The sequence below is a fragment of the Bombus fervidus genome, chromosome 14, assembly GCF_041682495.2.
Source record: "Bombus fervidus isolate BK054 chromosome 14, iyBomFerv1, whole genome shotgun sequence".
Classification (NCBI taxonomy): Eukaryota; Metazoa; Arthropoda; class Insecta; order Hymenoptera; family Apidae; genus Bombus; species Bombus fervidus.
The window spans coordinates 10294535-10322177 of record NC_091530.1 but is presented as its reverse complement, the minus strand read 5'-3'; the positions used below and the strand labels follow the sequence as shown (position 1 = coordinate 10322177).

The 27643-nt window shown below is 31.3% G+C and overlaps 5 protein-coding genes across 5 annotated transcripts; all 5 read left to right on the top strand.

Moving 5' to 3' along the window:
* The first annotated feature begins 776 nt into the window (after nt 1-776).
* Nucleotides 777-3377, top strand: LOC139994364 (odorant receptor 9a-like). The gene is made up of 9 exons (XM_072016925.1): nt 777-1273; nt 1408-1533; nt 1601-1718; nt 1827-2088; nt 2306-2407; nt 2518-2608; nt 2682-2818; nt 2898-3030; nt 3121-3377. The coding sequence occupies exons 1-9, from the start codon at nt 1067-1069 to the stop codon at nt 3172-3174; spliced, it is 1230 nt and encodes a 409-aa protein (XP_071873026.1). The 5' UTR covers nt 777-1066; the 3' UTR covers nt 3175-3377.
* Nucleotides 3378-4348: 971 nt separating this feature from the next.
* Nucleotides 4349-7943, top strand: LOC139994367 (uncharacterized). Its single transcript, XM_072016931.1, has 10 exons — nt 4349-5117; nt 5292-5455; nt 5590-5715; nt 5797-5914; nt 6023-6287; nt 6723-6839; nt 6929-7019; nt 7096-7232; nt 7485-7617; nt 7693-7943. The coding sequence occupies exons 1-10, from the start codon at nt 5111-5113 to the stop codon at nt 7744-7746; spliced, it is 1212 nt and encodes a 403-aa protein (XP_071873032.1). The 5' UTR covers nt 4349-5110; the 3' UTR covers nt 7747-7943.
* A 4198-nt stretch (nt 7944-12141) lies between these two features.
* On the top strand, nt 12142-15208 carry LOC139994374 (uncharacterized). The gene is made up of 10 exons (XM_072016941.1): nt 12142-12291; nt 12466-12629; nt 12764-12889; nt 12971-13088; nt 13191-13455; nt 13903-14019; nt 14109-14199; nt 14284-14420; nt 14750-14882; nt 14958-15208. The coding sequence occupies exons 1-10, from the start codon at nt 12285-12287 to the stop codon at nt 15009-15011; spliced, it is 1212 nt and encodes a 403-aa protein (XP_071873042.1). The 5' UTR covers nt 12142-12284; the 3' UTR covers nt 15012-15208.
* A 3294-nt stretch (nt 15209-18502) lies between these two features.
* On the top strand, nt 18503-22380 carry LOC139994368 (uncharacterized). The gene is made up of 11 exons (XM_072016932.1): nt 18503-19026; nt 19286-19556; nt 19731-19894; nt 20021-20146; nt 20228-20345; nt 20455-20719; nt 21160-21276; nt 21366-21456; nt 21533-21669; nt 21999-22131; nt 22207-22380. Exons 2-11 carry the CDS (start codon nt 19550-19552, stop codon nt 22258-22260), a joined length of 1212 nt encoding a protein of 403 aa, XP_071873033.1. The 5' UTR covers nt 18503-19026; nt 19286-19549; the 3' UTR covers nt 22261-22380.
* Nucleotides 22313-27605, top strand: LOC139994425 (uncharacterized). The gene is made up of 10 exons (XM_072017037.1): nt 22313-22321; nt 24184-24339; nt 24430-24555; nt 24634-24751; nt 24874-25138; nt 25265-25381; nt 25451-25541; nt 25617-25753; nt 25835-25967; nt 27166-27605. Exons 1-10 carry the CDS (start codon nt 22313-22315, stop codon nt 27217-27219), a joined length of 1206 nt encoding a protein of 401 aa, XP_071873138.1. The 3' UTR covers nt 27220-27605.
* Nucleotides 27606-27643: the final 38 nt, after the last annotated feature.

Genomic DNA, 27643 nt, shown 5'->3' with positions numbered 1-27643 from the left:
GTACTCTATAAGTATAGTCGTAAAAGAAGACGACAATTCTTGTTATAGAGTCTTAAAAAGCACTTCGATAACTTTAATAAACACTCTTTTTAAAAAAGCAATTATGTTATTTACGTAGAGCCCACACTGTAATGTCGCTGAAAAATTCGTAAGAGTCGTATTTTCTTTTCTTTTCTGATGAATAGTAAAGGATAACATTAATATGAAGATAATCTGAATAACAGTATTAATGCTTAATATATGTTAATATATGTTAATCGAGATAAATTACTTTGACAAGTTAAGTTATTTCTTTTCCCAAAATTGTTAGTTAAATACTGTGCATGTACGATAGTATGACATATTTCAGAAAAAATCAAAGAAATATTTTAAATATGTTAAATTCATCGATAACATGTAAAATGAACGCAACGGCATTTATGCAAAGCATGAAACTTGCACTAAGATTTTTACAGACTTGCTACTAAGATGCTAAATATATGGAGAAACAAACGATACATACGGTAAAGATTTTGATTCTCGCTACTATTTTCAAATAATCGGAATTTGAATAAGAGAATTCAAACGAAAGGAGTTCACCTCATCGGACAATATCGTTTCAACTACAATGTCGTTTTAAATCGTCCAAATAGACATTGTATAAATGAAATCCTATAATAATTTTTGTTTAACGATTCAGAAGTCTCTAACGATCAATTTTCCGTTTATCGCGGAGTCATTCAACAAACAGATTGAAAAAAAGGAAGATAAGTACATCATTTTCTTATAGACTATCTCATAAATTTTAATGTACACATACTCTACCTGTAATAATGAAAATAACATGATGTCACTGAATGTAAAAGATATCCATATCTTATCTGACTAACAAAATGTTTTTTTATTCCAGATCTCTAAAAAGTAGATTCATACTTCGTCTTCAGCAGTATTGTTGAAACGTTCGTACTACACTACGTTTCCATAATATTACTCCAGAAATTTTGTGGACATTGGCAGTAAGAGAAAGAGATACAATATACATCTTTCACGATTAAAATATTTACAATTTCGTTCACTAATAACATTAATGTTATATCAACTATATGTGTATATATATTATTTAGTGTTTCAGAAAAATGAAAGACGCACAAGCACTGTATTTGATATTTCTTATTACAAAGTATTTAAAAAGTATCTACTCTTCTTGGGACAGTTTCCAAATCAATCGCGATGGAGCAGCAAATTTAATGTAACCGTGATGACAGGCAGTCTATTGACATTCTATTTTCCAGCAGTAAGTAAGAATATTATAGATGAATTAAATACGTTAAAAATACTTATGTTATTAAAAAAATATTGTGAATATTGGATACATGAAATTGATGAAAGGATATTGGATGCAATATAATTGGAGATTTTACTCAACAGTTTGCACAAATTTTTACGTCATTGTACGAAAAAGATCTGGGAGGGATGTTGGAAGGCATGCCTGTAGTGGCTTCGGTATCAGCTGTCTTAATAAAATTGCTAAATCATGAAATTTACAAGAAAAATGTATACAAATTTATGAAAACGAATTCTGTGGTAAAAATGAAAATCACTAAATACAATTATTTTCTAGTTTGAAAAGATGTTCGATGTTATAAAGAAAGACTGGAAATTATTAAACGATAAGAGTCAAACACGTATTCTTGAGGAAATTACTAAGCAAGGAAATAAGATTGGTGAAATATATAGAAGTAACTGTTGCAGTTTATCTTTCGATAAATTTTATACATTGAATATGTTTTTATATATTAACATTTTTAATAATCTCTATACGAATGACAAGTTCCTGATATTTTCAGCTTTTGTGTTGTCATGTATGTCAGGATTTATAGTCATTCCGTTATACCCTGCATTCTTAGATATCATCATACCGCTCAATGAAACTCGCCAAAGACATCAAATGTTCAGACTGACATACTTTCTAGATGAAAATCGGTACTTTTATCCTATATATTTTCATTCACTTTGGTGTTCATTCATAACAGTGATGATTGCAGTCACTATCGATTCATTGTATATACAGATCGTTCATCACGATTGTGCTATATTTGCTATATGTGGGTAAGTATATAATAATATTTTAGAAACGTTTCTACATAAAATCACCTGCTGCAAGAAACGATATCATGAGATTTCCTTTGTTCGCTACGGTATTTGTGAAAAATAATAAAAATAACATTTTTTCGAAATTACTTCTATCTTGAATTCAATTTATCTAGCTTCTTTTAATATAAAGAAAAATGGACTTCCTTTATTCAGATTCTTATCAATGATATAGACAGAACATTGTAACAGCAACTGGATCTACTGGTGTTCGTATAAATGAAACTTACACTGAACGGTTTAGACAATGCTTGACCATGCATAAGAATGCCCTCCAGTTAGTAACGATAAAGTTATAATTAACGTTATAATAAAGAAGTTATAATAGAATAAGTAGCAAAAGAGTTTACAGATTACGGTTGACTTTTTCTTTGGTTGTATTTTAAGATTATTCGAGATGTTAGATGACAGCAGCCGCAGGAGTTTCTTTTTCCAAATTTTATTGACTATGATCGGTATGACCATAACAGCCGTACAAGTAAGAATTATTTTGCAATTATAGAAAATATTAATGAATCAAATATTAAACTATATCGATACTTTTTAATTAGGCAGTTATAAATCTGCATCGACCCGAGGAAGCTCTCAGAATTGGACTGTTTCTTGTGGGCCAACAATTCCATTTGCTTATTATTACCCTACCTGGACAAGTAATCACGGATTATAGTTTCGAATTGACTAATGATATGTATGTTAACAAATATGTTGTAAACATTCGAAAAATCATCAGTTCGGTATAACATCTGTATTAATCTTATATCTAATAGATACCGCTCAATGTGGTACAACATGCCAATAAATGTTCAAAGAGTACTTTACATGATGCAAATGAGATCTAGTAAACCATGTAAGTTGACAGCAGGAGGGATATACGAAATGAACATAGAGAATTTTGGAATAGTACGTACATGATAGTATAAAACGGGTATAATCATTTTTCGTCATAATGTAAGTAACGAAATAGTAATTGACATTTTTTCATATCTTAAGACATTTAAGACATGCGTATCATACTTCATGGTGCTCCTATCATTGAAAGACTAATTCGTTCTCGGAAGAAGTTCATCCTGTCAATCCTGTTTTTGATGTAAAAGAATACCGAACAATGATCATCTATTGATACGAATATGGCAATGCGTATCTACATAGTAGCTAGTTAGATATATATAATAAAAAGGTGTAAATCAATGTATGGTACAATAAATAAACATACACATAAACAAAGCGCTTATTTCGGTATTACTGTTTAAGCATGAGAACAATATTGTCTTGTCTTTTTACTTTGTTCTTTCATTAATTTCAATAAAATAGCACAAAACACTAATAGTATTTTCTAAGTAAAATACATAACGATACTTGTATCATGATTTCATGTTTGTCAGTTTTTATAATTTCAAATTTAATGCTCATAAGCCCAAAATAAATTGGGAAAATGAAACTTAGCAAGATCATTTTTTGTGAAAGAACAAACATTTTAAACTTGTGAATTTCAGCAATACACGCTACGTAAAATGACAATCAGTGTTATTTATGCAAAGTATGAGATTTGCAACTACGAGCATACAGACATCTACAATATTAAAATATTTAGAGAGAGGTATGAATATGGAATATCTATTTTATTTTTTAGTGTAGAGAGTTTCAGAAGAGACAAAAATAGAAAAAACATACGAAGAAGTTTGGGAAATTTTATGTCAAATGTGCTGTATAAACATAGATCTCTTATGGATCTTATAGAACTCCAGATCTTTTTTTGGGCTTTTGAACTTTTTCCAAATGAAGGTAAAATTGAACTATTAAACATTATGGTAGTAGTATAGTATAGTGCAAATTCTTTGCTAACTCTATGCAAGATGCATATATTCTCAGCAGTAATATCTTGCAGTCTATCGCCACACGTTATAATGCTTTCACTGGACTAATGTAGTCAAATTTCTTTAGTTAAACAGCTTTCATAGCTTGTATCATATTCTTTTCGAAATAATCATTTCTTAAATTTTTCTATTTTTTTATCTAACTGTATTCGTGGCATTTAAAGGACAGATTGACATCCATTTGATTATTTACTGTATAAACTATATAGACGGTTATATAGCAATACAATATTTTTCACACTTCTGCCAATTCGTCATTTTACTTTTTCTTATTATGTCATAATCAAAACCATAAACACTTCACATCTTCATTGATTTACTAGATCTCGATTATCATAGTATAACTTCCCTTTTTTATTTTGATTCAAAATCACAAAATAAACCAACGTAAATTTCACTTCAATAAGGATGCGAAGACACTTCCTACTGCGGCTGGAACGTTAAATGTACATTAAATAAAAGAACGACAACTATCGGCAATGGTTGCTAGGAGAAAGTGTTCAGGTCCTCATAACGCGTGATGTACAAAATTCATATCGATCGACATTATCAAAACTGTCAGAACTGTACTGTAACTGTAACTGTAAGTACTATGTACAGAATACAATTTTGTTTTCTCATATTTCTACCCTATCTCATATTCGTAATCTCTCCTCTGTCTATATCTCAACATTTATCTTTGAGGTATCTATGTTCTTCAATAATAGGGGACCAATTTTTTGTCTTTCATCGAATCGTGCAACAAGCGACAGTTTTAGAAAGAGATGATCGATATTTTATGATGTGAATCCTAACTGAAATTGGCTGTCCCTTAAAAGAACGATTACGTCATTTTCTTATAGGTATGTACATATGTAACTACCGTATAAACTGCTAATACAATAACACCAGCAATCAAACAGTTTTGCCTCGATACAATAAATGAAATAATATGAAAATACTGTCATTAAGTTTCTTTACACTTTACCGAATCAATTTACTACCACTTGATACTTAGGATCTATAAAGAATCGCTTCATGCATTCGGCACGGCATGACAGTTTTATTGAGTTTGTGGTTCCGTGCGTTTCGTTTCTTTACAAGTTGTTGTTTTGAAATTTGGAAACATGGACGGTAAGATGAAGAGACGCAATATATTTATATTATACTGTGATCAAAATATCTATCGTTTCGTTTTCTAATAGTATTAACAATATCTGAATTATATTTCTGTAAACATTCTATATCGATAATTTTACTCAAATATAAATCACTCAAATAATTTTATTCAATTTTCGAAATATTTAGTATTTCAGAATACCGGGGAACAGTATCCTAATATATATGACATTCCTTATTATAACACGATCAAGAAGTATTTAAGATTTTTGGGCCTAGATCCACACCAAAAACATGGATTGATCATTGTAATTATAATGGTGATTAGTATGACAAGCGGACTTATTCCAATGGTAAAGTAAACATATCAGGGATACAAGTTATAGAAATAGTACTATAGTTAAAATGTGGTAATTGATTGAATTCTGCGTAATAAATTAAATAGTCAAATAATGTCATTAAGCAACTGAAACTTATAATTCATTAGTCAATCGTATTGTACGGATCATTATACACCAAGAATCTGGACATGGTGCTCGAGTGTTTGCCACATTTAGGTGCACTTTTGACCAGTATCGTTAAAATATTGAATGTTCATCTCAACAGAGATAATGTACGCAAATTTATTACTATTGAACAATCTTTTCGGAAGAAAGCATGTTATAAAGCTATGACAATATGTGTTATGTTCTAGTTTAGAAAATTGTTCGATTCTATAACGAAAGAATGGCAGCAGCTGAAATTAAGCCAAGATTTGTACATTCTGGAAGAAGTCACCATACGAGGCAGCAAAATGGCAAAATTGTATCGAAGTAAGTTATCATGTCTTAATTTTTTAATTGGCTTACTTCTAGTACACGTAAAAACGGTTTCGTACTACTTTATATTCATACATAAATGATCAATTCTAATCTTTTCAGATACTTTATTAATATGTATGGTACTTTTTTTACTTGTTCCACTGCTTCCTCCTATGTTGGATATCGTTCTTCCACTAAACGAAACTCGACCACGACAACAACTACTTAATGTTAATTACGTGTTTTTTGACAGCGATAACTATTTTTTCTACGTGTATTTACAGTTATCTTGGACGTCAGTAGTAGTTTCGATAATCATAGTTACCGTAGATTCTTTATTGATGCTTATAGTTCACCACAATAGTGGACTATTTATAGTATGTGGGTGAATATGATTTAATCGATACAATTATATTACATATAATTATGTATATATATTACCGCTTAAAAATTGTTAATACGTTGCAACATAATTATAAAATTACAGATGATCAGATTGTGGAGATATTTATTACAGTGGGTCACGAAAGTACTTGAACATCCAAATACTAATCTTTTACTTCTTTGTTACTAAATGTTTTATAGCTTTTATATCCATTTATATACGTTTATATATATTGATATACAATTTTAGAGTGGTTTGAAAATTTACTAATACAATAATGACAGATGTGTTGCATTAGTATTAATAAAATTTCAAAACATTTCATAAAACATATGTTGTAGATGTATACATGAAACAACATATATACTTTTGTCAGCCACTGTATATATCAATAGACATTATGATAATTTCTTTTAATTCTCGTTACATATCCAGGCACCAAATCCAGAAAAATACAAAGCACCTAAATTCATTCACTAATGAAGCTATGTCGGAACGTTACACATACAAACAGGTCAAAAATTGCGTGATCATGCACAATAAAGCCATACAGTTGGTATTTAATAAATAATGATAAGGGATAATAAACTTCCAAATTGTTATTGAATGGCATTAATCATTTTTGGTCATTGCATTTTTAGCTTTTATGATATATTAGATGAAAACAATCGACTTAGCTATATGATTCAAATTGGACTAAATATGATTGGTATAACCACAACAGCTGTTCAAGTAAAGATATTCATACAGTGAAAACCTACCAAAACTTTAAAAATCATTAACCTAATCAATTGTTTTATATTTGCAGACAGTAATTAACTTAGATAGACCGGGAGAATCAATTAGAAGCGCTGTGCTATGCGGTGCTAATCAGTTTCATTTGTTTATGCTCAGTTTACCCGGACAAATACTTATAGATCATTGCACCGAGCTAACGAAACAACTGTAGGTGTTTGTTTGTTTGTTTTCAAAACGTAAGTGCGGTAGAATCTCGAATATCAGATCACAGATTAATGAAAATTTGTGGATGGTCCTATATATGAAAGACTGAAAAGTAAGAGTAGGAACTGATTTCTTATGTTCAAACAGAGCAATTCGATTAACCGGACAGCGCATACCATGGTTAGATCGGATAATCAAGATTCTACTGTAATGTTATTAATCATAGAAAGTAATGTTTTACTGACATCGAAACAGATACAATTCTACATGGTATGGAGCACCAGTAAAAGTTCAAAGAATGCTCTACATGATGCAAATAAGAACTAGACGGCCATGTACATTAACTGCGTGTGGATTGTACCAAATGAATATTGAGAACTTTGGAACTGTATGTAACACAGCATAAGTAGATTGTAATTGTTGTATTATATCAACCGTTATTTACAATCCTTTTCATTGTAAGACCTTCAAAACCTGCATGTCGTACATTACGATGATAATGTCATTGAAAGGATGAAGTTCGCCGTTACCTCTATATCCGTTGCATTTTATACTTGGACTGAGTAAGCACGAAGATGGTACAAAAACTGACATAATACTTTGTCATTATATCGAACGTACAAGTAGTGTTAATAAATCACGATGATTAGTACATATACTTTAATTCGCAAGTGATACTGTAAACCTTCCCAAAAATTACAATGCTGGATATTTCTAAATATCGCCAGATACAATGTGTGTATCGTTTATTAACGTCATGAAGGTAAACAGATATGATACAAGTACTCAATTAATCAAGCACGTAATAATTGTTTTTTTATTTTTTGCATCACATAAAAAACATCTTTGCACAGTTATATCGGAAAACACTGCAAACGAAAACATAATGGCTCTGGTAGAAATTCGAACGACTTCAGTGAGCAATTACATATTTATCAGCGAACGCGTAAGCAGTGCAATGCGTAATTAATATTTCAGAACAACTACAGATCTTGATCTTTCAAGGAAATCGACAGGTGGCACGACAATGGCGTTCGTGTTATTTTTACCTACTATACGGTTTTTACCGTACTTTGAACCTGCTTTAAAAATAATACATACCTGTCCAGTAAACAAAATGATTCGCAGCCATATTTAATGATTGCAATTTCATACTTCATGTAATGCCGAGTATTTAGTACAACTGTTTACCAGATACTGTCCGCCAGTTCTGGAAATAAATAGGTACATTTATATACTTTACGACCATTAAATAGTTACATACAGTGTTACGCTTGCATATGGTTTCATTAACTACCATGGCGCTATTCTAAAAACCTGGTCTCATGGACAATAAGGCAAAGCTACAACGAGATAATATTTACATCGCGATTACAATATTTAAAATGGCTCGCAAATGTATTATATTTAGTATTTCAGGGAAACGTAAAACGGTATCGTGATATTTTCGAAATCTAGTACCATGAAGTACTCATGAAGTACTTACAATTAGTGACACTACTATTGTGTCAAAAGCAAGAATTCCGGAAATACTAGCGCAATTGTCGTGGTGATTAATACACAAGCATACTCCTGCCATCTGTAAGGAGAAGAATATTTTTTAAAAAGATGTTACAGATAAAATGAAGAAACTGTAGAGTGAATTACACGTAATAAATTAAATAATCAGGTAAGATTGATAAAAAATCGGAATACGAATCGTTAGTTATTACAACTATATGCGGGAATCTGTACGCTCAATGTGGACGCCGTGCTTGAATGTCTACTGAATGTAGCTGCTTGTATGCCCAGTATTCGTTAAATTATCAAATATACATAAGTATAGAAAGGACGTACGTCAATTATTTATCATACAAAGAAGATTTCAGGCAACAACGAAATGTTAAAAAGACATGCTATTTTATATATTGTAGTTTAACAAGATGTTCGATTTCGTGTCGAAAGAGTGGCAGTAGTTGTAATTAAATAATGAATTATCCGTTCTAGAAAAAATAGTCCTGCAAGGCAATGAAATGTCCCAATTGTATGGAAATAAGATTAGTGTATAAAGTTATTCACGAAATTGACTAACTTTTTAAAAGTTGGACCAAGCAACTTGAGTTTTTGTTTTAAGACGATAGAGACAGTAGTTTACTGGATGATGTGTGAGAAAGTTTCGAAAAAATAGCAAAGGTCACTTTATACTTAGTTATAATTTACTTCAATGTTCCGTACTTGTAAATGTAATTTTTTGATTTGAACCTGTAATGAAAACTTAAAGAATACGTCTTGTAGATTTATGACAATTATGTACATGCTACAAAATTCAGCGAAACCGATTCATATAGAAACAAGTCATAGGCATCGAAAGATGTAACAATGTTTAGATTGATTACAGTTATAGGCCGAAAGTTATGAAAAACTACGATTTTCACCATTTTTGACAATGTTTAGCTCATAACAACGCTAACCCAGTTCAATAAAATTACTTATCGCAGGATACCAGCATACATATGTACATGAATTATAGTAATATCAACTTTAATCAAGACCCTTATGTTTCAGACAGTCGTCAATCTTGATACACCAATAGATGCTCTTAAAGGTGCTGTATTTTGTGGAGCCAATCAGTTCCGTTTGTCTGTGCTCAGTTTACCTGAACAGTGCTTCCAGACTATTACGATGACTTAATGAAACAATAGTACGTGTTTAGTGTCGTATTTAGTGTGACAATCATATGCAAGTTATCATACTAATCTGAAATGAAACGTTTGACCGAATTGAAATAGGTACAATTCCACATGGTATAACATATCGGTAAAAATTCAAAAAATCTTTTGCATGACGCAAATAAGGAGGAAGAAGCCATGTGTCTCAACAGCAGATGGGTTGTAGGAAATGAATATGAAACACTTCAGAATATTATGTATTTCTATAAAGCTGACATAGTTATTTATATGTACTTGTATGTGTATTCCGTAATTGTATATTATCTACACTCCGATTATTTTAAATTTTAGGACCGTTAAAACGTGCATGTAGTCATTCACAATGATAACGTCGGCAAAATAATGCTTCCACGTCAGCTGTGGGAAATATGGTAGCATAGTCATTATGTTCTGACATTGAATTTGGACTAAGCAAGAATGCAGATAATAGTAAAAATAACCCACATATATTATTAATTTTGTACTATTTAAATCACCCTATCGAATATGCAAATAAAATTACATGTCTAAATTAATAATTAACTACTATTAGCACTTACTAGATTTCTTCCTCTATATATATATATATTATTCTTCTATTATATGTTCACAGTCAGTTTCATCTTCGTGTTATAAAATAAGGAGTAGAATAAAGCGACCATAATTTTAGTTACAATTATGATATGTGCATCTTGCACAATAAGTAACATGATTATATACCTACCGAATGAAATGATTTTGTCGAAAATGCAAATAACATTATTAAACAACATTTTTCATATATTGTTTTTGTTTTTAATCGATCCCTGTATCTGTGAACTTTACTGAAATGATTAATAATATCCTATTCCACTGAATTTTTTGTATATTATCTCAGAAAAAGTTTATATTTTGTATTGTGTGTAACAAGATTTTCCATTGTTCAACTATAACACGGTAGGAAACAAAATTTCAGAAATACGCATACCTTGTAAGTAACATTATAACCTTGACTTTCTTGTTCGTAGAAGAACCTTTAATTGACTATAATATCTAAAACAACAAAATAAATTCGCAGTACTTTCTTAAGGAATTAAATAATTTCAATTATGTGTACAGCAATCCTCTCTTAAGATCCGCAATCAACATTTCATTTTGAACTTTTTCCAAATGTAGGTAAAATCAGACTATTAAAAATTACGATAGTAACGTAAAACAGTGTTACTTTTGAGAGAAATAAGTTGATCGACACGATAGACACTGAATATACAATACCCTTCTAAAATCTTTGGAAAATTTTATTCTTGCCGTGAATAATTCTGGTTGGGCCTCTCAATTTGTGGAGTGGAATTTAAATCAATTCATCTACTACAATTTACGTTCTTGCTGATTTTTCTTTACTAGAGAGTGCAGGTTCTTTGCTAATTGTGTGCAAGATACATAAATTCTCAACAGTAATATCTTCATTAATTTTAGCGCACATATAGGCCAACTATATACAACTAGCAATATAGTATTTCTCATATTTCTACCATTTCGTTATTTCAGTTTTTCTTATTATGTCGTAATCAAAATCATAAACACTTCACATCTTCATTGATTTACTAGATCTTGATTATCGCAGTATAACTTCCCTTTCTTGTTTTTTCAAAATCACATAATAAACCAACGTAAATTTCACTTCAATAAGTACGGGAAGACACTTCCTACTGCGGCTGGAACGTTAAATGTACATTAAATAAAAGAACGACAACTATCGGCAATGGTTGCTAGGAGAAAGTGTTCAGGTCCTCATAACGCGTGATGTACAAAATTCATATCGATCGACATTATCAAAACTGTCAGAACTGTACTGTAACTGTAACTGTAAGTACTATGTACAGAATACAATTTTGTTTTCTCATATTTCTACCCTATCTCATATTCGTAATCTCTCCTCTGTCTATATCTCAACATTTATCTTTGAGGTATCTATGTTCTTCAATAATAGGGGACCAATTTTTTGTCTTTCATCGAATCGTGCAACAAGCGACAGTTTTAGAAAGAGATGATCGATATTTTATGATGTGAATCCTAACTGAAATTGGCTGTCCCTTAAAAGAACGATTACGTCATTTTCTTATAGGTATGTACATATGTAACTACCGTATAAACTGCTAATACAATAACACCAGCAATCAAACAGTTTTGCCTCGATACAATAAATGAAATAATATGAAAATTCTGTCATTAAGTTTCTTTACACTTTACCGAATCAATTTACTACCACTTGATACTTAGGATCTATAAAGAATCGCTTCATGCATTCGGCACGGCATGACAGTTTTATTGAGTTTGTGGTTCCGTGCGTTTCGTTTCTTTACAAGTTGTTGTTTTGAAATTTGGAAACATGGACGGTAAGATGAAGAGACGCAATATATTTATATTATACTGTGATCAAAATATCTATCGTTTCGTTTTCTAATAGTATTAACAATATCTGAATTATATTTCTGTAAACATTCTATATCGATAATTTTACTCAAATATAAATCACTCAAATAATTTTATTCAATTTTCGAAATATTTAGTATTTCAGAATACCGGGGAACAGTATCCTAATATATATGACATTCCTTATTATAACACGATCAAGAAGTATTTAAGATTTTTGGGCCTAGATCCACACCAAAAACATGGATTGATTATTGTAATTATAATGGTGACTAGCATGACAAGTGTACTTATTCCAATGGTAAGGTAAACATTTCGTAGGTACATGTGACAGAAATAGTACTATAGTTAAAATGTGGAAATTGATTGAATTCTGCGTAATAAATTAAATAATCAAATAATGTCATTAAACAACTGGAACTTATAATTCATTAGTCAATCGTATTGTATGGATCATTATACACCAAGAATCTGGACATGGTGCTCGAGTGTTTGCCGCATTTAGGTGCACTTTTGACCAGTTTCGTTAAAGTATTGAATGTTCATCTCAACAGAGAAAATGTATGCAAATTTATTACTATTGAACAATCTTTTCGGAAGAAAGCATGTTAAAAAGTTATGATAACACGTGTTATGTTCTAGTTTAGAAAATTGTTCGATTCTATAACGGAAGAATGGCAGCAGCTGAAATTAAGCCAAGATTTGTACATTCTGGAAGAAGTCACCATACGAGGCAGCAAAATGGCGAAATTGTATCGAAGTAAGTTATCGTGTCTTATTTTTGCAATTGGCATAGTACACCCAAAAACAGTTTCGTACTACTTTATATTCATACATAAATGATCAATTCTAATCTTTTCAGATACTTTATTAATATGTATGGTACTTTTTTTACTCGTTCCACTGCTTCCTCCTATGTTGGATATCGTTCTTCCACTAAACGAAACTCGACCACGACAACAACTAGTTAATGTTAATTACGTGCTTTTTGACAGCGATAACTATTTTTTCTATGTGTACTTACAGCTATCTTGGGCGTCTGTAGTAGTTTCGATAAGCATAGTTACCGTAGATTCTTTATTGATGCTTATAGTTCACCACAATAGTGGACTATTTATAGTATGTGGGTGAATATGATTTACTGAATACAATTATATTACATATAATTATGTATATATATTTCCACTTAAAAATATTTGCACATATTTTAATGCGTTGCAACATAATTATAACATAACAGATCTTCAAGTTTTTCAGATATTTATTACAGTGGGTCACGAAAGTACTTCATCATTTAAATACTAATCTTTTACTTCTTTATTTAGTAAATGTCTTATAACTTTTATATTCGTTTATATGCGTTTATATATATTTATATAAAATTTTAGATTGTTTTGAAACTTTACTAATACAATAATGACAGATGTATCGCATTACTGTCAATAAAATTTCAAAACGCTTTATGCAACATATATGATAGGTGTATACATGAAACAACATATATACTTTTGTCAGCCACTGTAGGTATCAATTGACATTATGATAATTTCATTTAATTCTCGTTACATATCCAGGCACCAAATCCAGAAAAATACAAGGCACCTAAATTCATTTACTAATGAAGTTATGTGGGAACGTTACACATACAAACAGATCAAAAATTGCGTGATCATGCACAATAAAGCCATACAGTTGGTATTTAATAAATAATGATACGGGATAATAAACTTCCAAATTGTTATTGAATGGCATTAATCATTTTTGGTTATTGCATTTTTAGCTTTTACGATATATTAGATGAAAACAATCGACTTAGCTATATGATTCAAATTGGATTAAATATGATTGGTATAACCACGACGGCTGTACAAGTAAAGATATTCTTATGTATTCCTAGTGATAATCTACCAAAGCTTGAAAAATCATTATCCTAATCAATTGTTTTATTTCTGCAGACAGTCATTAACTTAGATAGACCAGGAGAATCAATTAAAAGCGCTGTGCTATGCGGTGCTAATCAGTTTCATTTGTTTATGCTCAGTTTACCTGGACAAATACTTATAGATCATTGCACTAAGCTAACGAACCAACTGTAGGTGTTTAGTGTTTTCAAAACGTAAATGCGATAGAATCTCGAATATCAAATCACAGAATAATGAAAATTTGTGGATGGTCCTGTACATGAAAGATTGAAAAATAAGAATAGGAACTGATGAAAATTTTTATATTTCTATTCAAACATTTTTGTTCGTTTCTGATATTAATGTTCATAAAATAATTCAAAGTAAATGATGTTTTCCTATGCTTAAACAAAGCAATTCGATTAACCGGACAGCGCATACCATGGTTAGATCGGATAATCAAGATTCTACTGTAATGTTATTAATCATAGAAAGTAATGTTTTACTGACATCGAAACAGATACAATTCTACATGGTATGGAGCACCAGTAAAAGTTCAAAGAATGCTCTACATGATGCAAATAAGAACTAGACGGCCATGTACATTAACTGCGTGTGGATTGTACCAAATGAATATTGAGAACTTTGGAACTGTATGTAACACAGCATAAGTAGATTGTAATTGTTGTATTATATCAACCGTTATTTACAATCCTTTTCATTGTAAGACCTTCAAAACCTGCATGTCGTACATTACGATGATAATGTCATTGAAAGGATGAAGTTCGCCGTTACCTCTATATCCGTTGCATTTTATACTTGGACTGAGTAAGCACGAAGATGGTACAAAAACTGACATAATACTTTGTCATTATATCGAACGTACAAGTAGTGTTAATAAATCACGATGATTAGTACATATACTTTAATTCGCAAGTGATACTGTAAACCTTCCCAAAAATTACAATGCTGGATATTTCTAAATATCGCCAGATACAATGTGTGTATCGTTTATTAACGTCATGAAGGTAAACAGATATGATACAAGTACTCAATTAATCAAGCACGTAATAATTGTTTTTTTATTTTTTGCATCACATAAAAAACATCTTTGCACAGTTATATCGGAAAACACTGCAAACGAAAACATAATGGCTCTGGTAGAAATTCGAACGACTTCAGTGAGCAATTACATATTTATCAGCGAACGCGTAAGCAGTGCAATGCGTAATTAATATTTCAGAACAACTACAGATCTTGATCTTTCAAGGAAATCGACAGGTGGCACGACAATGGCGTTCGTGTTATTTTTACCTACTATACGGTTTTTACCGTACTTTGAACCTGCTTTAAAAATAATACATACCTGTCCAGTAAACAAAATGATTCGCAGCCATATTTAATGATTGCAATTTCATACTTCATGTAATGCCGAGTATTTAGTACAACTGTTTACCAGATACTGTCCGCCAGTTCTGGAAATAAATAGGTACATTTATATACTTTACGACCATTAAATAGTTACATACAGTGTTACGCTTGCATATGGTTTCATTAACTACCATGGCGCTATTCTAAAAACCTGGTCTCATGGACAATAAGGCAAAGCTACAACGAGATAATATTTACATCGCGATTACAATATTTAAAATGGCTCGCAAATGTATTATATTTAGTATTTCAGGGAAACGTAAAACGGTATCGTGATATTTTCGAAATCTAGTACCATGAAGTACTCATGAAGTACTTACAATTAGTGACACTACTATTGTGTCAAAAGCAAGAATTCCGGAAATACTAGCGCAATTGTCGTGGTGATTAATACACAAGCATACTCCTGCCATCTGTAAGGAGAAGAATATTTTTTAAAAAGATGTTACAGATAAAATGAAGAAACTGTAGAGTGAATTACACGTAATAAATTAAATAATCAGGTAAGATTGATAAAAAATCGGAATACGAATCGTTAGTTATTACAACTATATGCGGGAATCTGTACGCTCAATGTGGACGCCGTGCTTGAATGTCTACTGAATGTAGCTGCTTGTATGCCCAGTATTCGTTAAATTATCAAATATACATAAGTATAGAAAGGACGTACGTCAATTATTTATCATACAAAGAAGATTTCAGGCAACAACGAAATGTTAAAAAGACATGCTATTTTATATATTGTAGTTTAACAAGATGTTCGATTTCGTGTCGAAAGAGTGGCAGTAGTTGTAATTAAATAATGAATTATCCGTTCTAGAAAAAATAGTCCTGCAAGGCAATGAAATGTCCCAATTGTATGGAAATAAGATTAGTGTATAAAGTTATTCACGAAATTGACTAACTTTTTAAAAGTTGGACCAAGCAACTTGAGTTTTTGTTTTAAGACGATAGAGACAGTAGTTTACTGGATGATGTGTGAGAAAGTTTCGAAAAAATAGCAAAGGTCACTTTATACTTAGTTATAATTTACTTCAATGTTCCGTACTTGTAAATGTAATTTTTTGATTTGAACCTGTAATGAAAACTTAAAGAATACGTCTTGTAGATTTATGACAATTATGTACATGCTACAAAATTCAGCGAAACCGATTCATATAGAAACAAGTCATAGGCATCGAAAGATGTAACAATGTTTAGATTGATTACAGTTATAGGCCGAAAGTTATGAAAAACTACGATTTTCACCATTTTTGACAATGTTTAGCTCATAACAACGCTAACCCAGTTCAATAAAATTACTTATCGCAGGATACCAGCATACATATGTACATGAATTATAGTAATATCAACTTTAATCAAGACCCTTATGTTTCAGACAGTCGTCAATCTTGATACACCAATAGATGCTCTTAAAGGTGCTGTATTTTGTGGAGCCAATCAGTTCCGTTTGTCTGTGCTCAGTTTACCTGAACAGTGCTTCCAGACTATTACGATGACTTAATGAAACAATAGTACGTGTTTAGTGTCGTATTTAGTGTGACAATCATATGCAAGTTATCATACTAATCTGAAATGAAACGTTTGACCGAATTGAAATAGGTACAATTCCACATGGTATAACATATCGGTAAAAATTCAAAAAATCTTTTGCATGACGCAAATAAGGAGGAAGAAGCCATGTGTCTCAACAGCAGATGGGTTGTAGGAAATGAATATGAAACACTTCGGAATATTATGTATTTCTATAAAGCTGACATAGTTATTTATATGTACTTGTATGTGTATTCCGTAATTGTATATTATCTACACTCCGATTATTTTAAATTTTAGGACCGTTAAAACGTGCATGTAGTCATTCACAATGATAACGTCGGCAAAATAATGCTTCCACGTCAGCTGTGGGAAATATGGTAGCATAGTCATTATGTTCTGACATTGAATTTGGACTAAGCAAGAATGCAGATAATAGTAAAAATAACCCACATATATTATTAATTTTGTACTATTTAAATCACCCTATCGAATATGCAAATAAAATTACATGTCTAAATTAATAATTAACTACTATTAGCACTTACTAGATTTCTTCCTCTATATATATATATATTATTCTTCTATTATATGTTCACAGTCAGTTTCATCTTCGTGTTATAAAATAAGGAGTAGAATAAAGCGACCATAATTTTAGTTACAATTATGATATGTGCATCTTGCACAATAAGTAACATGATTATATACCTACCGAATGAAATGATTTTGTCGAAAATGCAAATAACATTATTAAACAACATTTTTCATATATTGTTTTTGTTTTTAATCGATCCCTGTATCTGTGAACTTTACTGAAATGATTAATAATATCCTATTCCACTGAATTTTTTGTATATTATCTCAGAAAAAGTTTATATTTTGTATTGTGTGTAACAAGATTTTCCATTGTTCAACTATAACACGGTAGGAAACAAAATTTCAGAAATACGCATACCTTGTAAGTAACATTATAACCTTGACTTTCTTGTTCGTAGAAGAACCTTTAATTGACTATAATATCTAAAACAACAAAATAAATTCGCAGTACTTTCTTAAGGAATTAAATAATTTCAATTATGTGTACAGCAATCCTCTCTTAAGATCCGCAATCAACATTTCATTTTGAACTTTTTCCAAATGTAGGTAAAATCAGACTATTAAAAATTACGATAGTAACGTAAAACAGTGTTACTTTTGAGAGAAATAAGTTGATCGACACGATAGACACTGAATATACAATACCCTTCTAAAATCTTTGGAAAATTTTATTCTTGCCGTGAATAATTCTGGTTGGGCCTCTCAATTTGTGGAGTGGAATTTAAATCAATTCATCTACTACAATTTACGTTCTTGCTGATTTTTCTTTACTAGAGAGTGCAGGTTCTTTGCTAATTGTGTGCAAGATACATAAATTCTCAACAGTAATATCTTCATTAATTTTAGCGCACATATAGGCCAACTATATACAACTAGCAATATAGTATTTCTCATATTTCTACCATTTCGTTATTTCAGTTTTTCTTATTATGTCGTAATCAAAATCATAAACACTTCACATCTTCATTGATTTACTAGATCTTGATTATCGCAGTATAACTTCCCTTTCTTGTTTTTTCAAAATCACATAATAAACCAACGTAAATTTCACTTCAATAAGTACGGGAAGACACTTCCTACTGCGGCTGGAACGTTAAATGTACATTAAATAAAAGAACGACAACTATCGGCAATGGTTGCTAGGAGAAAGTGTTCAGGTCCTCATAACGCGTGATGTACAAAATTCATATCGATCGACATTATCAAAACTGTCAGAACTGTACTGTAACTGTAACTGTAAGTACTATGTACAGAATACAATTTTGTTTTCTCATATTTCTACCCTATCTCATATTCGTAATCTCTCCTCTGTCTATATCTCAACATTTATCTTTGAGGTATCTATGTTCTTCAATAATAGGGGACCAATTTTTTGTCTTTCATCGAATCGTGCAACAAGCGACAGTTTTAGAAAGAGATGATCGATATTTTATGATGTGAATCCTAACTGAAATTGGCTGTCCCTTAAAAGAACGATTACGTCATTTTCTTATAGGTATGTACATATGTAACTACCGTATAAACTGCTAATACAATAACACCAGCAATCAAACAGTTTTGCCTCGATACAATAAATGAAATAATATGAAAATACTGTCATTAAGTTTCTTTACACTTTACCGAATCAATTTACTACCACTTGATACTTAGGATCTATAAAGAATCGCTTCATGCATTCGGCACGGCATTCCAGTTTTATTGAGTTTGTGGTTCCGTGCGTTTCGTTTCTTTACAAGTCGTTGTTTCGAAATTTGGAAACATGGACGGTAAGATGAAAAGACGCAATATACTTATATTACACCATGATCAAAATATCTATCGTTTCGTTTACTAATAGTATTAACAATATCTGAATTATATTTCTGTACATATTCTATATCGATAATTTTACTCAAATATAAATCACTCAAATAATTTTATTCAATTTTTAAAATATTTAGTATATCAGAAAACCGGGGAACAGTATCCTAATATATATGACATACCTTATTATAACATGATCAAGAAGTATTTGAGATTTGTGGGCTTAGATCCACACCAAAAAAATGGATTGATCACTGTAATTATAATGATGACTAGTATAACAACCGTACTTATTCCAATGGTAAGGTAATCATATCGTAGGTGCAAGTTATAGAAATAGTTAATATGACGGAATTGATTGAATTCTGCGTAATAAATTAAATAGTCAGGTAATGTCATTAAACAACTGGAACTTATAATTCATTAGTCAATCGCATTGTACGAATCATTATACACCAAGAATCTGGACGTGATGCTGGAGTGTTTGCCACATTTAGCTGCAATTGTGACCAGTTTCGTTAAAATAATGAATGTCTATCTCAACAGAGAAAATGTACGCAAATTTATTACTATTGAACAATCTTTTCGGAAGAATGCATGCTATAAAGTTATGACAACATGTGTTATGTTCTAGTTTAGAAAATTGTTCGATTCTATAACGAACGAATGGCAGCAGTTGAAATTAAGTCAAGATTTGTACATTCTGGAAGAAGTCACCATGCGAGGCAGCAAAATGGCGAAATTGTATCGAAGTAAGTTATCGTGCCTTAATTTTTTAATCAGCTTACTTCTAGTACACGTAAAAACGGATTCGTACCACTTAATATTTCGCACTTGAATGATCAATTCTAATCTTTTCAGATACATTAATGATATTTATGGTACTCTTTTTACTCGCTCCACTGATTTCTCCTATGATGGATATCCTTCTTCCACTAAACGAAACCCGACCACGACAACAACTACTTAATGTTAATTACGTGCTTTTTGATAGCCATAACTATTTTTTCTGCGTGTACTTACAGTTATCTTGGGTGGCAATAGTAGTTTCAATAAGCATAGTTACCGTAGATTCTTTATTGATGCTTATAGTTCACCACAATAGTGGACTATTTATAGTATGTGGGTGAATATAATTTACTCAATACAGTTATATCACATATAATTATGTATATCCACCACCGCTTAAACATATTTGCACATTTTTAATACGTTGCAATTATATAATTACAGATGTTCAAGTTTTTCAGATATTTATTACAGTGGGTCTCGAAAGTACTTGAACATCCAAATACTACTCGTTTACTTCTTTGTTACTAAATGTTTTATAGCTTTTATATCCATTTATATACGTTTATATACATTGATATACAATTTTAGAGTGGTTTGAAACTTTATTAATACGATAATGACAAATGTGTCGCATTAGTATTAATAAAATTTCAAAACATTTTATAAAACATATGTTATTGATGTATACATGAAACAACATATATACTTTTGTCAGCCACTGTATGTATCAATAGACATTATGATAATGTCTTTTAATTCTCGTTACATATCCAGGCACCAAATCCAGAAAAATACAAGGCACCTAAATTCATTCACTAATGAAGCTGTGTTAGAACGTTACACATACAAACAGATCAAAAATTGCGTGATCATGCACAATAAAGCCATACAGTTGGTATTTAATAAATAATGATACGGGATAATAAACTTCCAAATTGTTATTGAATAGCATTAATCATTTTTGGTCATTGCATTTTTAGCTTTTATGATATATTAGATGAAAACAATCGACTTAGCTATATGATTCAAATTGGACTAACTATGATTGGTATAACCACAACTGCCGTTCAAGTAAAGATACTCATACAGTGAAAATCTACGAAAGTTTGAAAAATCATTAACCTAATCAATTGCTTTATATTTGCAGACAGTCATTAATTTAGATAGACCGGGAATATCAATTAAAAGCGCTGTATTATGCGGAGCTAATCAGTTTCATTTGTTTATGCTCAGTTTACCTGGACAGATACTTGTAGATCATTGCACCGAACTAACGAAACAATTGTACGTGTTTAGTGCTTTCGAAACGTAAGTGCGGTAGAACCTCGATTATCAGATCGCAGATTAATTAAAATTTGTGAGTGGTACTGTATATGAAAGATTGAAAAATAAGAATAGGAACTGATGAAAATTGTTTCATTTTTATCTCAAAATTTTTGTTCCTATCTGATATTAATATTTATAAAATAGTTCAAAGTAAATGACGTTTTCGTACATCCAAGCAAAGCTACTCGATTAACCGAACAGCGCATACCATGGTTAGATCAGATAATCAAGATTCTGCTGTAATCTTATTAATCATAGAATGTAATGTTTTACTGACATCGAAACAGATACTGTTCTACATGGTATGGAGTACCAGTAAAAACTCAAAAAATGCTTTACATGATGCAAATAAGAACTAGAAGCCCATGTACATTAACTGCGTGTGGATTGTACCAAATGAATATTGAGAACTTTGGAACTGTATGTAACATAGCATAAGTAGATTGTAATTGTTGTACTATATTAACCATTATTTACAATCGTTTTCATTGTAAGACCTTCAAAACCTGCATATCGTACATTACGATGATGTTGTCATTGAAAGGATGAAGTTCACTGTTACCTCTATATCCGTTGCATTTTATACTTGGACTGAGTAAGCATGAAGATGGTATAATAACCGATATAATAATTTGTCATTATATCGAACGTACAAATAAAATTAATAAATCACGATGATTAGTACATATACTTTAATTCGCAAGTGATACTGTAAACCTTCCCAAAAATTACTGTGTTGGATCTTTCTAAATATCGCCAGATACAATGTGTGTATTTATATACGTTTATTAACGTCATCAAGGTAAACAGAAATAATACGGTTCCTAATTGAACTAGCACTAATAAAACTAGCACTATTATATGTAATTACAGAAGTGCACAAAAATTTCTAATTTTTCATTTCATATTGTTAAAGCGATAATTTGAAGAACTTTACGAAGTACATACTACACTATGGGCATAAATCAATTATGATTTGTGCTACTGTATCTTTTTTCTTGTTATGCTGTCATATTCAGTATTGCATAAGACTCTCTTAAATATCGTTTTTACAATATAAAGTGAAGAACCTGGCTGAAAACTTCCTAACCACAATAGTTACGTATATTATATTATCTACTATTTACGAATATTTTAATCTTCAGACCATCAAAGTGTGCATGTCCTATATTACAACGTTAATATCAGTGAAATATTGAATCCGCACTACCTGTCGAATGCAATCGTCCATACATTCGCATTATCTGTCGAATGTAATCATTTCTACTGTATGTTCTACAGAGTTTTATCTGACATAAGAATAAATAGCCAATTTGTCATATTGAATAAATTGAACGATTTCAATGAATCTGCAAATAATGATATAAAACCACACATTTCAAATACAATGTTAATACTTTAGTATATACATCGAACCTAAATAATATACATTCACTATTATTTCACTGAATCCTCCTTACATTTCCTTTAAAAATAACTTGACAATCTTAAGAAGTTGAAATAAATGCAACTTCTATTGTTACAATATTCATGTGTTGCAAACACTGGGACTTTTCAATTGAAAGTCGGAGGAAGTGTTATAACTAGGATACGCTGTGCATAAGAAGAAATGTTTTCTAGCAATCAGCGCTACGAATGCTTTGCTAGCACTCACGATCAATTGTTTAGTTGGTGTACCATAGTTAATTATAATAACAGCTGTACCATGTCCCGCAGAGCGATATAACATGTCTTACAGGAGCGTCGGGAAACCATCATTATGATGTCAAGGATGATATCACAAACTTAAAAATGATATCGTAGTGAGGTACTTGGCAACAAATCGATTTACTACAATATTTAATGACGAAAATTACGCATTTCCAGTACATTGAATGTCCAGTATAACTACCTATGAAGCATATTGATTTCTACGAGAAGGGAATCTCATGCTCCATACGACGCTTCTTATACACGCGATTTCTTCTAAAGCGGTTGCACGAGTTAAAAAGGCCAACGTTTGAAACCTGAAACAACAGCCAGTAAGGGAAAGAGATTTACACTAAAACTAAAATATTTAGTTTTCTTTAAACTAATAATTGGGCTGCAGATGTTTATGTAAATCCTACTTTGTATGAATAGATTTTAGAAATCGAACCCAGGAAAAAGATGTTTTTACATCCTGTTACATATTACAGGCAATATTATATTTTGAATATTTTATATATTTTTGCATATGATATGATCATTGATGATCGTTTTATTTCGGCTTCAAGAATCACCCCTTAAATTTCTTGACACCTGTAGCCGAAAACCCTGTATATTTTTGAATACTATATGCATTCATTACATCTCTTTTCCTTGCAACTTCACATAAATGTATAAAAACACATAGTGACTAGTGGTATTAATCCTATACTGATGTTATTTCTATGCTATTTGATATAACACGATGGTGTAATTAATCTGGGTTTTGAGTATTCAGTGCTTCAGATAACCGGAGGCCCCGAAATATTTCAAGTGCCTTATTACAGCAAACTCGAGCGATATATCCAACTTTTGGGACAAGATCCGCGTCATAAAAGTAGCACTAGAAATATTATTGTAGTAATAGTAGTGACTAGTATTGCTAGCATTACTATCCCAACGGTAAGAAAAACACAACAATCATTATATGGAACAGTAATAAAGCTAATAATCAGGCAATGTCATTAAACAATTGGGATTTGCAATTGATAGACAATAGAGTTATTTGCGTCGTTGCATAACAAGGACATGGATGGAGTCATCGAGTGTCTGCCACACTTTGTCACATCTTCCGCCAGTGCTGTTAAAATATTAAATATGCATTTCAACAGGCGAAGTGTGCGCTGATTTCTTTTTATATGAAGAAATTGTCAACTACACACGTTGTTAACTGGACAAATACTTATCTTTTTCAAGTTTAATAAACTGTTCCAACTTGTGGCAAAACAATGGGAACAACTGAAATTAAATGGCGAATTGCACGTTCTGGAAGAAGTCGTCAAGCAAGGCAACAGAATGGCGCACTTTTATCGTAGTAAGTAAAGGTATCCCAATTCTTATCATGATTACCAATATTTTTAATTTTTAACCAAAACAGTCCTTCCTAACATACGTAACATTATTTATACATAAACAATCAATTGTGTTGACTTTCAGACACTTTAGTATCTTTTATGGTATTGTTCTTGCTGGTACCACTAATTTCCCCCATTCTCGACATTGTCCATCCAATAAACGAAACTCGAACACGACAACAACTACTAAGAGTTAATTACATATTTTTTAACGATGACGACTATTTCTTTTACATATATTTACAATTATTTTGGAGCTCTGTCGTTGTAGTGTTCACTATAATAGGTGCTGATTGGTTATACATGTTACTAATTCATCACAGCAGTGGACTATTTGCAGTCTGTGGGTAAATGTCATAATGTTATGCAAGGCTAGGTTATAAGTTGGCATTCTCGCATGTACTAGTAAATACTATAATCACAACATTTATACTAAGTACACACATGCTCATTATTTGTTATCATAACCGAAGACATCGAGTTCAAAAAGCAACTGTGAATCCAAAGGTCTTTACTGCTGAATCTGTTTCTGAGAATTACACATATGAAAAGATCCGGAATTGCGCGATAATGCACAATGAAGCCATACGGTGTGTATTTATTAGAATAATCAAAAAATTAAGAGATGTCACTAATATACATCTTCATTAATTTTAAAGATTTTCAAATATATTGAAAGAAAGCAGTCGAGGCAGTTACTTAATTCAGGTTGGATTGAATATGTTGGGGATAAGCGCGACAGCTGTTCAAGTAAAAACAATCTTCAAAATGATAACAAACATTAAAAATAGTTTCAGGCAAATAATTGTTTATATTATTCTTCAGACAGTGATAAACTTAGACAGACCGGAAGAAGCAATACGAAGTGCTGTATTTTGTTGGGCTTGTCAATTTCATTTGCTTTTACTTAGTTTACCTGGCCAAGTGCTCCTGGATCATTGTTCTGATTTAGCAGATAATATGTATGTGTTTAGAAAGTAGTCATATAAACTATATATATTGATCACAAGCTGGAATAAAATTAAATGCTCGTATCAAAATAGTTACAGCTCCAAATGGTACAAGGCACCCGTGCAGATTCAAAAAGTACTATACGTGATGCAAATAAGATGCAGAAGGTCTTGTTCATTGACGGCAGGTGGATTGTATGAAATGAATATAGAAAACTTCGGAATAGTATGTATAAATTTAACAACAATATATGTACGTTCAATAGTGTATAAAAATTTCAGATTATTCATTACATATCGCAAAAACGATATTTTAAAGAACCTTTCGAAGTACATAGTATAGTATGACCATAAAGCAAGTATCATTTGTTATACTGTCTCTTCCTACCTGTTATGCCCTTATATTCAATATCGGACAAAATTCTTTCAAATATCATTTTTATAATATCATGTGAAAGGTCTATCTGGCTGAAAACTACTCTATACTACTATACAGAGTGTTTAGCTACAGGTATAAGAGAATTTAAGGTGTGATTCTTGAAACTAAAAGAAAATGAAAATCAAGCATAGAAAATTTGCGTTTTCTGATTTGTTTGTTGATTATTGCCAATTAAAAATTGGTTGAAATATCACTGTATACGAGCAAGAACCCTTACAGGAATGAAATTAGGTCAACCTAAGCAGCGGGATGCACAGTGATCCACAAATCGAACGATACATGGGCAGCAGCTTCCCTCGCACAAGCCGTAGAGAACAAGGTAATGACATTCGAAGACTTAAATCATCCTACACAATGTTTTCTAAGAAAAATCGTAGATTACACATTATACTTATTTACTCATTAAAATACATAACAGCATATCGAAAATCGTCTCGTGGAATTTTCAAGTAGAGAGGATTAATATTTCCTCTAGCTCTTTGTTTCCATAAATAATTAATAAATAATGGCGTACATAAACAACGTTTATACAAATTTCACACACGTACCGCCATCGCGCCGTCTGTGGTTGGCTTATTTTTCTTAGAAAATGTTGTGCAGGATAATTTGCGACTTTGAATGTCATTATTTTCTTCTCTACAGCTTTTCTCTTTTCTTTTATCTCTATATTTGTGCGAGGGAAGCTGTTGCCCGTATATCGTTCGATTCGAAGATCCCTGTGCACTCAAGTGCTTAGGTTGATCTAAATATTTTTCGTCCCTGTAAGGAGGCTTGCTCGAGCACAGGAATATTTCGGGCAATTTTTAATTGACTGAAAAATTTTTAAATGACTGAAAAACAAATCAAAAACAGAATTTTTTAATTTTTGATTTTCATCTTGTTCTAGCTTCAAGAATCATCCCTTAAATTTTTTTACGCATTCAGCCGAATATCCTGTATATACGTATATGTATTATCCACTACTTACGAATATTTTAATTTTCAGACCTTCAAAACGTGCATGTCCTATATTACAATGATGATGTCGGTGAAAAATTAAATCAGCACTATCTGTCGAATGTAATCGTTCATACATCCACTGTGTGTTCTGTAAAGTTTTACCAACTATAGAAATAATGTGATAGACAATTTACATGTAATACTGGATATATTGGACTACTCAGACGAATAGAAATATAAAACCACACACTTCAGAGAACGTGTTAATATTTCAGTATATAATTCGTACCTAAATAATACATTTGCTACCATTTCACTGAATTCCTTCGACACCACTTCAAGAATAATTATACAGATTTAGGCAGATAAAATTTGTAGAAGTACAAAGATAACAGTGCTGTTCTTAGAATATTCGCGTATTGCAAACAGTGATAAACATGTCGATGGAGAATTCTTAATTGAAAATCAAGGAAAGTATCCGAACTCGAAAACACCGCGCACAAAAAAAAAATGATCTCAAGCAG

What these genes read in the sequence shown, in the direction of transcription:
- LOC139994374 (XM_072016941.1), top strand. An exon ending in ATGCACAATAAAGCCATACA is followed by an intron (nt 14,020 to 14,108) that starts GTTGGTATTTAA and finishes TTGCATTTTTAG; the next exon opens with CTTTTACGATATATTAGATG. An exon ending in ACTAAGCTAACGAACCAACT is followed by an intron (nt 14,421 to 14,749) that starts GTAGGTGTTTAG and finishes ACATCGAAACAG; the next exon opens with ATACAATTCTACATGGTATG.
- LOC139994364 (XM_072016925.1), top strand. Translation starts at nt 1,067, where the DNA reads ATGTTATATCAACTATATGTGTATATATATTATTTAGTGTTTCAGAAA. An exon ending in ATGAAATTTACAAGAAAAAT is followed by an intron (nt 1,534 to 1,600) that starts GTATACAAATTT and finishes ATTATTTTCTAG; the next exon opens with TTTGAAAAGATGTTCGATGT. An exon ending in ATGCATAAGAATGCCCTCCA is followed by an intron (nt 2,408 to 2,517) that starts GTTAGTAACGAT and finishes TTGTATTTTAAG; the next exon opens with ATTATTCGAGATGTTAGATG.
- LOC139994368 (XM_072016932.1), top strand. An exon ending in ACCGAACTAACGAAACAATT is followed by an intron (nt 21,670 to 21,998) that starts GTACGTGTTTAG and finishes ACATCGAAACAG; the next exon opens with ATACTGTTCTACATGGTATG. An exon ending in ATATTGAGAACTTTGGAACT is followed by an intron (nt 22,132 to 22,206) that starts GTATGTAACATA and finishes TTTCATTGTAAG; the next exon opens with ACCTTCAAAACCTGCATATC.
- LOC139994425 (XM_072017037.1), top strand. An exon ending in CTAGCATTACTATCCCAACG is followed by an intron (nt 24,340 to 24,429) that starts GTAAGAAAAACA and finishes TGCAATTGATAG; the next exon opens with ACAATAGAGTTATTTGCGTC. An exon ending in TCTGATTTAGCAGATAATAT is followed by an intron (nt 25,754 to 25,834) that starts GTATGTGTTTAG and finishes GTATCAAAATAG; the next exon opens with TTACAGCTCCAAATGGTACA.
- LOC139994367 (XM_072016931.1), top strand. An exon ending in ATGCACAATAAAGCCATACA is followed by an intron (nt 6,840 to 6,928) that starts GTTGGTATTTAA and finishes TTGCATTTTTAG; the next exon opens with CTTTTATGATATATTAGATG. An exon ending in TAACCACAACAGCTGTTCAA is followed by an intron (nt 7,020 to 7,095) that starts GTAAAGATATTC and finishes TTATATTTGCAG; the next exon opens with ACAGTAATTAACTTAGATAG.